This window comes from Ips typographus, linkage group LG4, assembly GCF_016097725.1.
Source record: "Ips typographus isolate SLU linkage group LG4, UJ_Ityp_2.0, whole genome shotgun sequence".
Classification (NCBI taxonomy): domain Eukaryota; kingdom Metazoa; phylum Arthropoda; class Insecta; order Coleoptera; family Curculionidae; genus Ips; species Ips typographus.
The window spans coordinates 2,690,966-2,706,587 of NC_138425.1; the positions used below are offsets into that span (position 1 = coordinate 2,690,966).

A 15,622-nucleotide genomic window follows, 5' to 3' on the forward strand; every position below is an offset into this window, starting at 1 on the left:
TAGTTGTAAAGTGTAGGTATTAAGAAGGTGGGTGGCATTTTCAAAACCCTCCTCCCGAAACACACACACACACATTATCTATCTAGTATCGCAGTAGTTACATCGAAATACTTTACGTTAAAATATTGTAAAATTTACATAAAAAATAAAACATTTCTCTTTGTTTACTATTTGCCAACAATGGCGGCCGATGACGTCAAAATTCTATCGCGCTCGTAACGCATGTAATAGACAAGAAAGGCAAATGATGACATAACCGCGACGTGAAAAAAAATGGACGTGAAATAAAATGGTAGGAACTTCTATTAGCGGGTATGGCAACGTCGCGGTGCGAATAGTAATTTCTTGTTTACGTTTTGTTGTGTATCAGGTAGGAAAAATTATTCAACAGTAATATTTGATGGTATTTTTCTGCTAAATTACAATTTAGTCCCGAGATAAGTAGTAGGTACTGAGTTGATTGGTACTGTTGTCTTCATAATTTTCTGTAAATTTTAGATTTCCTGCAAATCCAGAAATTGGAAAGCTCTGGTTGGCACTTTTGGGTCTTGATGAAAATCCTGTAATAGGGAAAAGAACTGCAGTTTGTTCAGATCATTTTGATGCCATAGACTTTTACTATCGTAGTGATAATGCTTCCAAAACCCTTGAATCCACTTTTATTTCAAGACAAATCCAGGTAATTTTTATTAATACATTTTGCACATTGTGACAGTTCTACAATAATGGCCCCATTTATAAGTACAAATCTATTAGCTATTGAAAAATCGGATTTTGAATTCCATGGGAAAAATGACTTTTAAGTAATGTTTTTTTGAATCAGTAATCAATTTTGCATTCATCAGAAAATAGTTGCAGTGTTATATTACAGGATTGTAGAACTGACTAAATTTTTTCTTCAGTATCCCCTTTTCTATGTAGTCCTGACTGGACCTCATTTACCTATAATCCTTTTTATATTGCAGTTCTGAATCCTCTAACCCTTACTAAAGACTATTATTAGTTATGCATATTTTCAAATAGACTAGTTATAATCTATTTCGAAATTTAAGTATTTAAGGTGCTTGTGCACAATGGAATATCACTTGGGTTTTATTGTTTGTTACAATACCTTGACTTTGAGGTACCTATTGAACTTAACAGTATACTAAGTAACTAACTTAGTAAGTGTTTCAAACAAATCCATTACGCTGTATGTTCGAGTTATTTTTTATGAATGAATTATGAGTAAATGCTATAATTCGGCTTCATGTACCTAATAGCAAAAATGAATGAATATTTGGAGCAGGAAGTAATAATTTGTTTTAAAACGACTGTCATAAATCAAACGGTTCAAACAAGAAACAAAACAAACGGCTTCTCAATTGAAGTGGCGCCCGGCCACTTGTTCAAACGGACCCAGGAGATGACGTCACTGAAATTGAATCTATATTTTATTAGATTAGCTAAATCACGGTCAGACTCAATTATGTCTTTAAGATTTTTATGTCTAGTATGACTAAAAGCTTCGGGGAATTCAAATATGTTTTTTTCTACGACTGTTTAATTATATGCTTAAACAGAAGTCATTCCACTAAAGGAAAAAATGCAATCTTATCCAAGTTATCAAATGACGTTTTTGGAATTTATAGCTCATCAGTGGATTTTCCGAGATACAATGAATTTATGGTTTCCTGTTAGCAGTTACGTATCCTAACGATGGTGATATGAACTTCCAGCAATTTTTCCAACCGCTATACTCCATGCTCTTATTCGGACACCCTGTATGTACAGTACACTATTTTTCTACTACCCTGCATAGATAGTTCTTTCCCTCACACAAAACAGTACGGAAAATCCGTGTTTCCGTAGTGCGTACATTTATTAGAAGTCAGAATTATAATAATGTATCAGAAACTCAGATGTCCTCGATATTTTTCATAAACGGTAGTAGAAAAAATCATCTTTGCTTCGTTTGTGTCAACGGCAATGGCGTGCGGTAAAGTATCACTTTCCGCACTTGATAGAAAAACAACCATTTTTTTAACATAAAGACAATCGTTACTTTCGTACTCAAGCAAAATCTCGCAGAAATTTAATTTAACGATCAAAGAAACCCTAAACCAAAGGAGCGCAAATCTTAAACCTCGTAAATGATGTGAACCAAAGCAGGTGTAGGATGTTAAGAGTAGTCGAGCGCTAAGGACATAGATCCAGATGTTTACACACTCTCGGACAAGTCTCGTAGATTTATCGTCTTTGCGAATTCTTATAAAAAATACGACATTTTTCTCAACAATAAAAAATGGTTCATACAATCTGCGTTTACAGTAACGCTGACATGTGTGGATATCAAATCGGGATACTCTTTTTTCGAATATTCTGTATAAAGCAAAAAATATTCATAGGATAATAATGCGAATAGTTATTTAACCAAACACCTCTAAAAGAGACACAAAAGCAAATTCATTTATTTTCAGCTTTGGAAAAGCACTGCCAAGAAAAACATCGACAAATCGTACTCTCGTTTGTCCGAGAGTGTTTAAACGACGTCTTCCAGAACACCTGGAGCTGTTCACACCATTTGTACAGAAACCTCAGCACCAAGATTTGCGCTTTCGCTCCGTATTTTCTGTGTTTATTAACCGTGCTAAACTTCACCATCATTTTTAAAAAACACCTTAGTTTATCTCTGCTATTATAAATAGTCTTATATAAGGTGTAGATAAATTTATACCTGGTGATAAATTTAAATTGTACACATTTTTGCAGAATTGATTTAGCTTATTTAAAGACCATTTTTATGTTAGTGAAGAGATTATGATAACACAATAACAAATTTTTTTATATTTTTTATCCAAAACTTTAAAAAAACTTTACATTTTTTCGTTTCTAAAAGTTTCGTTTCATTTGTTCTCATCGGTTTGTTACTTCCAAAAGTAGAGAAACACAAAGTATATGATTTGATAAAATCCTTTGTTTATCAAAGGTTTATTTATAAGTTGAGTTTGGTTCCACATTAGAAAATTCATTTTTTTTAACCGTTTTGAATTATGTTGCGGACTAAAAACTGTGGCAGAACCAGTCAAGTAGATGCTACACGTTCGCGAAGACCAAATTTAGGTACCACTAAAATAATCATCGAAGAAAGGCATCAAATTATGTTCAATTATCGGAGATTTAAAAATATTTTTTTTTACTTCCTCAGTTTTTTTTGTAAAATTAACCACAAATCCCTTTTTTTCCTATTTATAACATCCATCAAATTATGTTCAATTATCGGAGATTTAAAAATATTTTTTTTTACTTCCTCAGTTTTTTTTGTAAAATTAACCACAAATCCCTTTTTTTCCTATTTATAACATCCATCGTTTTGGTACTAGTCAGATTTGCGGAAAACAATAACATTTGCTTTAATGAGTGAAATGAAATGAATTAGTAAATCTTGTACAACGATAATAAATAAATAAATAATTGGAGGTGTCAGAGGCAATCATGCTACTCTTCCAAGCTTAGTCATTTAAGTGGAAAAACAGCGCCCGTATAGTGCAGACCATTTTAAACATTAATCAGACGTAATGTAAATAATTAAAGAAAATTAGAGATTCGATGTATCAGAACCGGCTTAATTAAACCTTAATGAATTAATGGGTAAAACGGCAGAAATCCCACTAAATTAAAAAAGCTCATTACTGATGATGTGGGCCCCGCCGGTTTCAAAAAGTTATTAGCGGGGCCCAGATGATTTCGTTTTTAAAGTTTCACCCGGCTCAACATGCGATGACAATGTCTACGTTAAAAATTCCCAAGCGGAAAAATCCCGTATCATTTACAGGCTGATAAGAAAATCTGTATTGAAATGAGATTTTCGGACATACGTGCGCCGCTTTTGGGGAAGAGTGGAACTAATCTCCCCACGTCAGCTCGGTGGATGGATGACCTAACCATCTGCAGTAATTCTCACGCAAAATTCCATGTATGGTTGTAGATGATGTGCCTTTAGTACAAAAATGCTTTAGCTACTTTCTATAGCTAAACCGCATTCTCCGTACTTTCATGAATAAAGAATAACTTGATTTTTTTTAAAAATCACTAAGCGTAAAGTTAAAAAACATACAAATTGAATTTTCAGAAGTAAGTAGCATATGTAAGTATAAAGACATTTTATTGTAAGTGTAAGTAGTTCTAAAAAGATTTACCCAAATAACAAAATGAAGTAACATATGTTTTGTACAGGGTGTACCAACGATAGAAGTTTATTACCTCATCCGCATTGCAAATTTTCACTTGTTGGCTAAGGCTAAGGCTTTCACAAACCCCTACATTCTATAAGACACACATTTGAGCCAAAAGTTCTCTATAATACAGAATATTCAGCTCTTTTCATACAGATGGAGATACATACCTATGCCTGATGAAGTCAAAAAGCAGAAACACGTGTCGCCGGGTTATCATCCTTGTTCCCTTCTGCTTCACTTTTTTGCGGAATTTACCCAAAAAATACTTTCCTGCAATATGAACGTTAAACAAAAATCAAAAAACTCACTTTCTTCAAGATATCACAAAAATCGAAAATAAATTGATGTTCTCTAAATGTCATTTTATTAAGGTCATGTTTAGGAAACTTTTCTCCCATTTGACAAAAGGCGTATTTTGGCGGCAGAATTAACCTGAGTTTTAAGTTGTAGTAACATAGGCCATCTTTTTTCATCAGAATGAGTTAAAATGAGACAGGCATCCAGTAAACACTGACGCCAAAATACGTCTAAAATCTCTGTATCGCTGACCGTTTTCAAGATCCCCATAGTGGCATTATACACATAATTCTTGAAATCAGGAAACGGAATTCTCAAGAGAAGTGTTTTGATAAAACGTGACTGAAGAAACTGACAATGGCGGGTTTCTGTCACATTTTCTTCAGACCTTTCTCTTGATAACTCACTTCCCTCGTTTCAAGAATACGCACCCTGGACACATTGTAAAACCCATAAAACTTATAAATGTGTCGGCATCTAGAAGCAAAGTATCTAAACGGTCCTAAACCCGATGTAAAACTATGAGGGACCGCTCTGGATAAAAATACTGAAAATCAATACTTAGTGGTTCTTTGAACTACGCGCATAGAGGGCACTGGCAAGTGAAACCAATAGGATATTTTCTTTTAAAAATATTTTATAAACAATATAAGTAGGTACTAGTATAATAAATACAATTAATACAGACTCCGAATTATTACGTTTAAGGTAATTTTTTGCAATTTTAAAATCAAAATCTGATATTGTGCTATTAACTTTAATGAAAAGAAAAATTGACAAACATGCGCATTGCAGCGAATACCTAATTGCGGCGTTTTATTAAAACCACATTGCTTTTATAAAATAATTAGCTTTCAACTAAATTACATTTTAATATAGTTGGTGAATTGAAATACTGTGAGGTATTAGGTATACTAATAAAAAGGTGTGTAGCAATTTTATTTAAGTAGACTGGAACATGAAACCCTATAAAGTAGAGCTGATCACGGCAGACAAGGATCGAGAGATTTGACCTATTTTTCAGGCGACACAATGTCTAGGAAAGCACTGTATACATTCCGTAAATGCAGTAATAACCTCCCTATTATGTTTTTCCAACGTGTTTTTAGTTATTGTGGAATGGTTCCTGACATCCAACTAGAGAATTAGACTGGATATAAGGTTAGATTATAGCATTATTTATAAAATTGAAACATAATTACCTTAAAAATTGATGCAAATTCGACAAATAATTTATTATTTAATTTTCATGTCGGCTCATAATCTTTTGGGTTTCAGCAAACTTTGATATTTGGCACAATGCACATATTTTTATTATATTCCAGTCATTTTTACAGGAATTTACAGGAAAGGAAAAACATGTTTAGTGTAGGTTGAAGTTTTTTTAAGGGTTTTTAGGAAACAAATCTTGATTTTAGTCATAGAAAGATTTATGAGATTTAGATGTTTTTGCTAATTGATTATATTAACGCTAATAAAAGTAAAAGTATAGTTTACCTTATAATATAAATGAAAAATTTTTTTCCAGAAATAACAGTCATTAAAATGGACTGGGCTACTGGTGGCATTGACATGTCAATGGTAAAATACGCCGGAAAAGACTGCATTGACTACGTGAATGTAACTTGGAGACGAATAGAAACTATTCTAATTTTAGTGGCTTGCATTTATTTATTCTGTTGGAGCTACCCCAAAGTAAGTTTTCTATTATAATTTCTTTACCCAATTAAACATGAATCATATAATAATTTCAGTGCAGGTTGCCTACAATCACTTACAACGAGAAAGACAGAGTTGGTCGCAGAGTTTTGCTTAGCCTTCTCTGCTTGTGCTGGGGAATGGAAATTGGGTTTAAATGCGCTTCAAAAACTGGCATTTACCTGCTCAACCCTTGTCATATTATTACTGCAATGCAGGTCAGTCATTAAAAAAATCGTAGAACGAAATATACAGGGGGTTTTCAAATTTGTATGCCATATCCAAAACATGAAACAAAAAGTTCTTGTGCATATACAGGGTGTTCCGAAACTATTGCGCCAAAATTGGAAGGTTTTTACACTATTTCTGTACTACAAGTGTCAGAAGAGTGCCTCCACGTTCACCAGACTTGACCGAATGTGACTTTTTTTTGTAGGGTCACATGAAAACGTTTGTATAGGACACTCCTGTTCAAACAAAGGAAAAGTTAGTAGGAAGGATTGCTGGGGCTGCTGCGCAAGTTCAAGAAATACCAAAATTTGTTTACCTTATTCAGGAGGAAATAGGCATTCAAGCGATTGGTCGGCATTTTAAACGTCTTTAAATTAAGTTTTTTACTAAATCCGTGTTTTTATGACGTTTAATAACACATTTGTATTTATTTTGTGACACTTATAGCTTGTAGTACGGGAATAAGGCGCATTTGCCTATAGGTTTCAAAAAAGTTGGTTTTGGCGAGATCTACCTACGTACCCTCCAATTTTGGGAAAATAGTTTCCGAACACTCTGTATGATTTTCAAATGATTTAGATAATGAAAAAGTATCTCTCTTTAAAAATCCATTTAATTACCAGCAACATTAGAGAGGTCTGTCTATAATATGAATCCAAAATTAGAAATAGTTATTGCAGCCACCTAACAAACAGGAAGCTTTTAAACGGGCGTAAAACCTTTATAAAGACCTGTAGTATAAATATTAACAAATTTTTGTTCTACTTTTACCCCTGTAGGATCTACGGGGTGTGACGAACTAATTTAGGGACACTCTGTATGTATTGTGTCTTTTGTTCTAGATTTACTTATTAACTGCTAAGCCTAGTAAAGCAGTCACCGTCGTCTTTAGGGTGCATTTAAATTACTTAAACGGTCCACTTTTAGCTTTAGTATTTTCAGAGACCGAAACCCGACTGGTAAGTGCTAATAAAATAGTATTCAAACGCTTAACTCTTATTGGTACTTGTACATGTTTCAAGCTGCCTTTGGAAGCTACTGTTTATTGGGTCCAACATGGAATGATGTTTGTTGTGCCTTATTATCTTCTTAGACTTGGAGGTATACTATTTTATACGTAATCATACCGTTCCAAAAATTATGAAAATAGCGGTTAATGTCAACAATGGGCCTATCCCACATATCATAAATTTTTGTTTTAATGACTGGAATCGAAAGAATAGGATCAAAAAACTAATTTTTCATATTCTTGAAGAAAAAATTAGGGTCGTAAATGTTCCTACATTAGTTTGAATTTGTCCATTAAATTTAAAAATCTGTTTTGGCGCGCATGTGACGTACGTAATTCTGGGCGATTTTATTGGCTGTTGCACGCCATCTGTTTCACTTCTTGTCGCTGGTTGGTTGATAGTGTAGTACGTCACCGGCGGCGGGCGTTTTAAACATGAGATTAATGTAGTTTTTATCATCATTTTATTTCTATTTAGACTTAATATTTTTGAAAACAAAAAAATACGGGTATAATATTTTCAATCCGTCTTTGTAGTTATGAAATAAAAAAAAATTGTGGGACAGGCCCATTATCTACCTTTCAAAGTTACAGAATATTTTTTTATTATTGACCACGTACACACCGTATAACTTTCGATCGGAACCTTGAATCGGATAAAGCTCTATCCACTTGAAAAACATCGATGTTACACGTAAGATTGAAATTTTGATCCGATAGAGTAATTCAGTCCAATCCTCATATACTTGTTAGGAAAATAACTATTTTCTAGTAGCAGCGTTGAAAAAATCCACTCACTCGAACGTATTTGCGTTTCCAATGTAGCTATAACTATTACATACTTTTATTTACTATGGTATTTTTTTGCAGGAGTCTACAACGTCGAAAACTTGAAGGATATTCAATGGAACGTGATGGCCTATAGCTTTTTGGTTGCCTACCATTTTACGGTTCTACAAGGAGTCTCAATTGTAAGAATTACTAACTACCTATTTATAGGGTGTCTCCAAATTATTGGTGCTCAAAATAAATAACCTGAACAAGCAACATCGAAATTAATAGTATTCTACACCGAAATTATTTTATATAAAATATTACTGATTTTCAATCTGCATAGCGCTTATGTTTCTTCTCTGTTCAACATCAAATGTTATTTAAACAGAGTGTTCCTAAATTTGCTATTGGCATACAAGTTAGGCGAATCATTCACAGGAACAGCATTCTCAAGGAAAAAATTAAAGGAGAAAGAAACAAAAAATAATAAATAATAATTAGTAAATAGAATAAAAGACTTCCAATAATTACAACATGCTCCAATCAATAGAATCATCTGAAAAGGAAGAAGATAAACGCCTACACAGGAATCTGCACGGCATTCTAAGAAGGGAGAGTTTAAATTTTAAATTTTCATTTTTTTAATACCTTCCAATGAAATTAAAACTGCGCACTTAAATTAAAATATTGACTAGAGTTGTCTAGAAAACACATACAACACCTGTATGGTGTTGTACGCATGATTTAGAGACACCTTGTATACGTATACTTAAATTTGATGATTTGCCAATACCATTTGAATTAATAATATTTTTAAATATTTTTAGGTAACTAATATTAACATGAACCATATCATGTGTCCTTTAGACGCTGATCCTTTCCGAGGACAGCTGTACAGGACTGGCGTTTTCTTCCACCAAGGTATTCTATGTCCTCTAGTCTGTAAATCTTACGTCCTTTTGGCTAGCTATTTTTTGACTAAATGTAAATACACTAAAATAAAAGAATCTTTGAATTGTGATAGCAGTTTAGGCAGTGACCGTGATAATATGGTAGCAAAAGCAGAATAAAGTTGTTTAGATGAAGTTAAACGGTAAAATTGATAGGTAAACAGTGTAGCACATAGGTATATCAGTTTATTTTCAACCATGTATGTAATAACATTATTCTCCATGTTAAAAGCACTCCAACCGCCATTTGTACCGTCGTACTTTAAGCATAGCTTAAGTTAAGTGTGGTTCAGAGTGTGACTTTTTTCATCTGTACTGTCACTGTCTGACCCACACTTAAATTAAGCTCGGCTTACAAAACGACGGTGCAAACGGGGGGTTAGAATCGGGTTATCTCACAATATTAAATACACAAACCGCATTCGTTTTCAAGCTCTATATGGAGCGAGCAGAGCGGTTTTGACGTCACAATGACGTAATTTGGAAAAATCATTATTTGACCAACTGTCAAAAACGCTCTGCTCGCTCCATGGTGCGTGAAAACGAATGCGCCCACAATAATGACGTTGTCAAGTTTGTAAAAAATCACCAGTCGTTTTTTATTGTTTGAAGTCATAACTACTCGTAAAAATCTGATAAATGGTTGAAAATAAAATAGTATACAAACTACTGTGGAGAGTTTAATTTCTGTCTTGAGATAAAGTTCACAACAGAAATCAAACACTTTCACCTGAGTATGTAATATATACTATTCCGTTCAACATGCCAATGTTAACAGAAGGGTTGGTAAACCAAAAAAAGCATATAAATTATTTCATAGATCCAAATATTAAATTTTCATAAATTGTATTTGTTTAGAAATTCTTACATGACAATAATATTTGCAAGAAGTGATTTTTGTCTATTATTTTGTTATATTATTAATATCAGACCATCCCTTCATGTCGTTTGGTTTCTAGTTTGTAATTAAGGCAAGTGTGCCTATAATAAAACATTGATGCCTTAGTAAAAACTACGTAGATACTTAAGTTGGGAGCTGTAATTCATATTAGAGAATTTCGTGTAAACGAAAACAGAGCTATAATTATTTCTATACTATATTTATTGTTCAATAGTTGTATCACAACTTACAAACTCGTAAAATTCTTACTATTACTAATCTGTGCAATACGTAAGTTGATAAGTAGAGTTCACTTAAATAAACTCTCACCAAAAGCTGCTGATTCAAAGCTGGCTAAATGCGGAAAAACACATCTTAATTTATGTCTGCTACGCTACAAATTTTCCTAATTCGACAACAAAAATTTCAACTTGAAATTTATTTTCAATTTCTACTTATGCATGAATTTTTGTGTCACTTTACTTCAAGATAGCACAGTTTCGACATGTGTATAACATAATCAAAAATAAGTATTAAAACTGGGTGTTCCTCTTCTAATGAATTTTAAGTTGTTAACATGATACCACCACTTAAATTTACAGTTTAAAGTTATTGTGAATTTGATAGCTTTACAACAATTTTTAGCTAGTTTTTAATTGTTCTAGTCGTTTATTAGTGAATTATTATACTACAAAATTAAATGTTGGTCTATTATTTCCCATTTCTCCTAAAACATCCTGTCGCGCCGGCAATTTCACGCGCCTTTAGAAGAATGCTCAAATTTTTTTCTGACTTTACTCCACTCGTAACGACAAATATCAGAAAAACTATCCAGAATTGTAATTAAATTAATTATATTTCAAAATTGCTAGTAATATAAATCCAATTTGTACATTATTTTCTCAGCAAGTGTACACTACACTCGTACAAAGAATAAACAATTATTGTGTCACCTACTTGTACATTGAAAACTATTCATTATAACTTATTCTAACAAATAATAAGATTCGAATAGGTAAGTACATTATTTTCTAACTCACAGAGTTAAGTACAGATGTCACCAGGTGTTGTCCAATTTAAATTATGTAAGATTATCGACTGCTAAAAACGAACATTTGTATGGCATTTTTTAGTTTTATCGTCAAATGGAATTATATAAATTTTTACCTGGTGACATTAAGCATGACGTCATATTCCAGAAACTGCTCCAAAAAAATTAAGATAAACTAAATCATAAAACGAATATTGCCCTTAAAAATCTCATTGTGCACAATTGTATTCGGCAAAGTGTTTGAATAGGACATTAAGATTATTAAGGATTCCATGGTATGATACAACCAAATATTTCGAAAATGTTTCAATTATTATATGAATGAGTACGCTTACAATTAGTTAAGTTAGCTTCTAAAATGTATTGGAATGTATGTATTGCAATAGGTATACTATTTAACTTTAGGAATCAAACACTTCCTGACTTGATAGGAAAATATGCCTCTACCTTATTTACTTAACTATTTAAGATCTTAAAAAGTTGGACGTGGTGACATTACAACTAGTGTTCACATAGAACTAAATAACAAATAAGAAAGAATTAAAAAAAAAACAAAACAATGTAAATTGTAAACCAAACACATAAATGACTAGATTAATCAAGGTACATATTTATTACACTATACAGTCTTTCAAATTGTTATTAACACAAAATATCCTTATTAGCCTAAAAGTGTTCAACTTTTGCGGATTAGAAGACTTAAATATGCATAACAATTACTTCTCATAAAAAAGAGTGCACTTTATAGAAAGTTATCCTTACTTCTTCAATGACATCGTATAGTTTTGCATCAAGCTCTGACCTACAAGAGCTACGCCAGTTACATTAATACTTTGACTCAAAAACTAGTTACACGCATGCAAAACAAGTTTTCAGGAAACCCCCCCCCCTTATTTTTTGTTTTCGGAACCCCCTATTCCTTATTATTTCTGAATTTAGCAAAGAACATTACCCCCGTATCTCCGATATCTTCAAACTTTTTGAAGAGGTGAAAACGGATTCTTATAGATATTTTTCCGTAGAATCCAGTGACGTAGTTTGTTTTTTGTTGAAATCTTTCGTTCTGAAATTAAATTCTGACCTTGTTTGTAAAAATAGTTATATACAATTATACAGGGTGTCCGGAAAATACGTGTACAACGTTTGACGACAGACTCCTGACGTCAAAATATGTCGATCTAAGCCGACTTAGTTATATCCAAAATTGTCTCGTTTAGCCGGTAGAGGGCGTCAAAAATTTGTAAAAATATTGGTTTTTTACTAAATTACGTGAAAACCTGCTAATGGATTTTAATGAATTTTAGTATGTAGACTAATACTATAAAATGACGTTTTCTAGTAGTATAGTCACCGGCTGTAAATAAGTGGAAGTGTTATAAAAGTGATATAATACGTCAACATTTCTCCTCATTTTTTATATGAACGGCGTTATGACAACCCAGATATTTTTGTCGAGTGACCGGAAGTATTTTGAAGCTATTTTACCTCTTTAATATTTCCCGGTGGATGAGCTGTTTCGCCAGAAAAAAAAAATTTACAATTACCTGCATACATCAAAGTAGGTATAATAAAGTTGAAATTATTTATTGTAAGAAACTAAGTAAACCAAAAACATTACTTAAGCAAATGTGTAAAATGACCGCCATCTTGCTGAATACACTTATCAATACTCTTTAAGAAATGAAATTGTACCCAATATTTTTACAAATTTTTGACGCCCTCTACCGGCTAAACGAGACAATTTTGGATATAACTAAGTCGGCTTAGATCGACATATTTTGACGTCAGGAGTCTGTCGTCAAACGTTGTACACGTATTTTCCGGACACCCTGTATATTTTTGAAAAGCTCACAATAAGCCTAATAAAAATAAAAAATAATATACAGGGTGTTCCATTTAGAAAAACGTATGTTTATGTCATAATTAAAAAACGAATTTCACAAAAAAGTAACACACTGTTGCGAAAACCGCAACCCTGTATCTTTAAAAATAAGTGAGATACCCTACAAAAGTGTCAAAAATGGGACACCCTGTACACGTCACGTGACGTTGATAATGCAATTCTGAGCTTGCACCACTGTAAAGGCCAGTTGATATCTGTCAAAATTAATCACGTGACCGTTAAAATGTGGTTTAAACTTTAAAAACTTGGTAAATTAAATTTAGACAGTTGTAAAAGCTAAAATTGTAAGAGACACATTATGTGACTTTGATTATGCAATTTTAGAGCTTGCAACACCGTAAAGTCCAGTTGACACCTGTCAAAAACACCCACGTGACCTTAAAAACGTAGTTTAAATGTTGAAAAATTGGTAAATTATTATAATAATTTGTAATGAATTTTGTTTCAACTTAATATCATGTAAAAGATTTCACCATAACAAATGAGGCCCCTAGGTATTCTGAAAAATGTTACAGTAAAAAATACTGAGATTTTATTGAAATAATTTCTATTAATGAAAATTAGCTTTATGTCTTAATGGTTCGAATAACATTTTTTTTATTTTAAACTGTATAAGATACCACAAAAAACATACCTATGCATTAATTGAAAAACATATTTTATTCTCAAAGTACAAAACTGGTGACTAATTATAGCTTATTGTTAACTAGAAATCAATCAGTCGAATTAAGAGTTAGCTTAGTAGGGCTTTCAATCCGAGTTCCAATTTCCATTTCCATAGTTTCCAACAGAATTTTTGATGAATCAAGCATTACTTTTGCTTCCTCAGTATCTTTTTCAAGGTTTCTCATTATTTTTGAATAATAATTTATCAACTCCAAAGAATTCTCCAGGGCTTTATTTAAATCACCAAGACCATTACTCTCATCTTGAGAATTTGATGGATTGGACTTAGCAGTTTCAGAATTTGCAGTATTATCCATTATTACTTTAGAACCAAATTATTATTAGATAAATAGCCAAATATGCACCACTGATTGCGTTTAAATGTCAAAACAATTAAAAATTCAATTTGTCAATAAAAACAAATGAAAACTGTTATTTGTTATCCACCCAGCCTTCTAGATTTTCCAACCAAAGTCCTATATTTTGACAGACATTATTGGTTGACGTTTACACCAGAACATTCAATTAAGCACTCTTTTCCAGTTTACTTCAACATTTCATTAATAAATTATAACTGCATGTGAATGTGAATTATGTTGACTTTCAGGTAATTTTAATATAAAATCACCTGAAAATTTTAAAATTGTGTGCAAGTACCTACCTATGGCAAGTAAATATATCACAATGGCACACCAAACTAATTCAGTCCCTAAATTTCTCTATAATACACAACCACCAATCTTTTCAAACTAAAAGAATATAACATTTTTACATTAAAATGCTTAGACAATGTATACTTGTAACTGACATAAATCAGTACATGTTACAGCTATACAAAGCCACTACATAATCAATACCAGATCTTTTTCCATTCTTTGCTAACAATTAATATTAGGCAAAATGTGTCCTGAGACTATGAATTAATTGTTACCTGTCCCTTCTTATAAACTCCATTTCCACTTGACATTTTGCATTGAATTAGGCTATAAATAATAAGGGTTTTGTTAGCCATCTAGAGGTGCTCCAAGGTAAACCATTGACACTTCTGTATTTCCATAAACTGCTGATACTGTGGGATACAACTTTTTATCTGGTAAACCTATCAAAATACACAGTACCTTAAGTTGTTTGAATGAAAATTACTTTTAAATATTACCTCTAAATGCAACACCTAGAAATTCATAGTTTTTCTCAAATGATAAGGTATTGTCATCACAATCTAATATAACCCTTATTCGTTCTCCTACTTGGTATTTGGGTGCATTATTTAACAAGGGATAATTACCTTGTGCATCTCCATTATGCAGCAAATGATTATCTACAAGATTCCAGCCCCAACTTTGATCATCTGAGCCTAATAAAGCTACATAACCATGACACTGCAATGGAGCATCTTTAGTAGCTATTCCTATGACTGCTACAGTACCCAAAGGGCCCTCCCATATAACTTCCCAGGCATGCCTTCCATGGCAAAAGCCAATTTTACCTCGGCAAGCATCTGTACTTTGAGCTACTGGATTTCTATGTAAAGTAAATCCATTAGGCTTAATATAAATGTTTCTAGAACAGTCGTTCGGGTTCCAAGCATGATAAAAAGCCCTGAGTTTCGCTTTGTAAGTAGGAACTGAAGAAAGAAGGTCTGATTTAAGTGCTTCTTCAGCCAATTTTCGAATGCAGTGAAGTCGCCACACATCATTATTTTCATCGTTCAGAAACTCGTACCACCTTTTACACACCAACGAACAGTTCCTGAGGTCCCGTAAACTTAAGTAAGAAAATATTTGTTCTAAACAATTGTCCGGCACCGAATTACCTGCCGCTAAATCCATTGTGTGTTTACTTATACAACAACAATTTTTAAAGTTTATTATTATTGGCAATTGAAAATTCGCATTGACTTTGATGGGTGTCATTGACGTTCCGGTAGAAACCTAACCAACATGTTC

At 32.7% G+C, this 15,622-nt stretch overlaps 2 protein-coding genes and 1 long non-coding RNA gene across 5 annotated transcripts; 1 reads left to right on the plus strand and 2 right to left on the minus strand.

Moving 5' to 3' along the window:
* Positions 1 to 545: 545 nt before the first annotated feature.
* LOC145727625 (transmembrane protein 164) lies at positions 546 to 10,757 on the plus strand. 3 transcript variants are annotated; one of them, XM_081977312.1, is made up of 8 exons: positions 5,306 to 5,439; positions 5,539 to 5,675; positions 6,043 to 6,209; positions 6,269 to 6,430; positions 7,286 to 7,402; positions 7,466 to 7,544; positions 8,323 to 8,423; positions 9,054 to 10,757. In XM_081977312.1, exons 3-8 carry the CDS (start codon positions 6,060 to 6,062, stop codon positions 9,294 to 9,296), a joined length of 852 nt encoding a protein of 283 aa, XP_081833438.1. In that variant the 5' UTR covers positions 5,306 to 5,439; positions 5,539 to 5,675; positions 6,043 to 6,059; the 3' UTR covers positions 9,297 to 10,757. The 3 variants fall into 3 exon arrangements, with proteins under 3 accessions (XP_081833439.1, XP_081833438.1, XP_081833437.1); XM_081977313.1 differs by lacking the exons at positions 5,306 to 5,439; positions 5,539 to 5,675 and adding an exon at positions 546 to 679; XM_081977311.1 differs by having other exon boundaries at positions 5,340 to 5,675.
* On the minus strand, positions 4,129 to 5,105 carry LOC145727627 (uncharacterized). The gene is made up of 2 exons (XR_014177908.1): positions 4,385 to 5,105; positions 4,129 to 4,336 (listed from the first exon to the last, which is right to left on the minus strand). It is a non-coding gene; the product is annotated as an uncharacterized LOC145727627 (long non-coding RNA).
* A 136-nt stretch (positions 10,758 to 10,893) lies between the features above and the next one.
* Fsn (F-box synaptic protein) lies at positions 10,894 to 15,574 on the minus strand. The gene is made up of 2 exons (XM_081977314.1): positions 14,833 to 15,574; positions 10,894 to 14,775 (listed from the first exon to the last, which is right to left on the minus strand). The coding sequence occupies exons 1-2, from the start codon at positions 15,503 to 15,505 to the stop codon at positions 14,681 to 14,683; spliced, it is 768 nt and encodes a 255-aa protein (XP_081833440.1). The 5' UTR covers positions 15,506 to 15,574; the 3' UTR covers positions 10,894 to 14,680.
* Positions 15,575 to 15,622: the final 48 nt, after the last annotated feature.

What these genes read in the sequence shown, in the direction of transcription:
- Fsn (XM_081977314.1), bottom strand. Translation starts at nt 15,505, where the DNA reads ATGGATTTAGCGGCAGGTAATTCGGTGCCGGACAATTGTTTAGAACAA. An exon ending in TCTAGGTGTTGCATTTAGAG is followed by an intron (nt 14,776 to 14,832) that starts GTAATATTTAAA and finishes GTATTTTGATAG; the next exon opens with GTTTACCAGATAAAAAGTTG.
- LOC145727625 (XM_081977313.1), top strand. Translation starts at nt 6,060, where the DNA reads ATGGACTGGGCTACTGGTGGCATTGACATGTCAATGGTAAAATACGCC. An exon ending in CAGAGACCGAAACCCGACTG is followed by an intron (nt 7,403 to 7,465) that starts GTAAGTGCTAAT and finishes ACATGTTTCAAG; the next exon opens with CTGCCTTTGGAAGCTACTGT. An exon ending in TTATCTTCTTAGACTTGGAG is followed by an intron (nt 7,545 to 8,322) that starts GTATACTATTTT and finishes ATTTTTTTGCAG; the next exon opens with GAGTCTACAACGTCGAAAAC.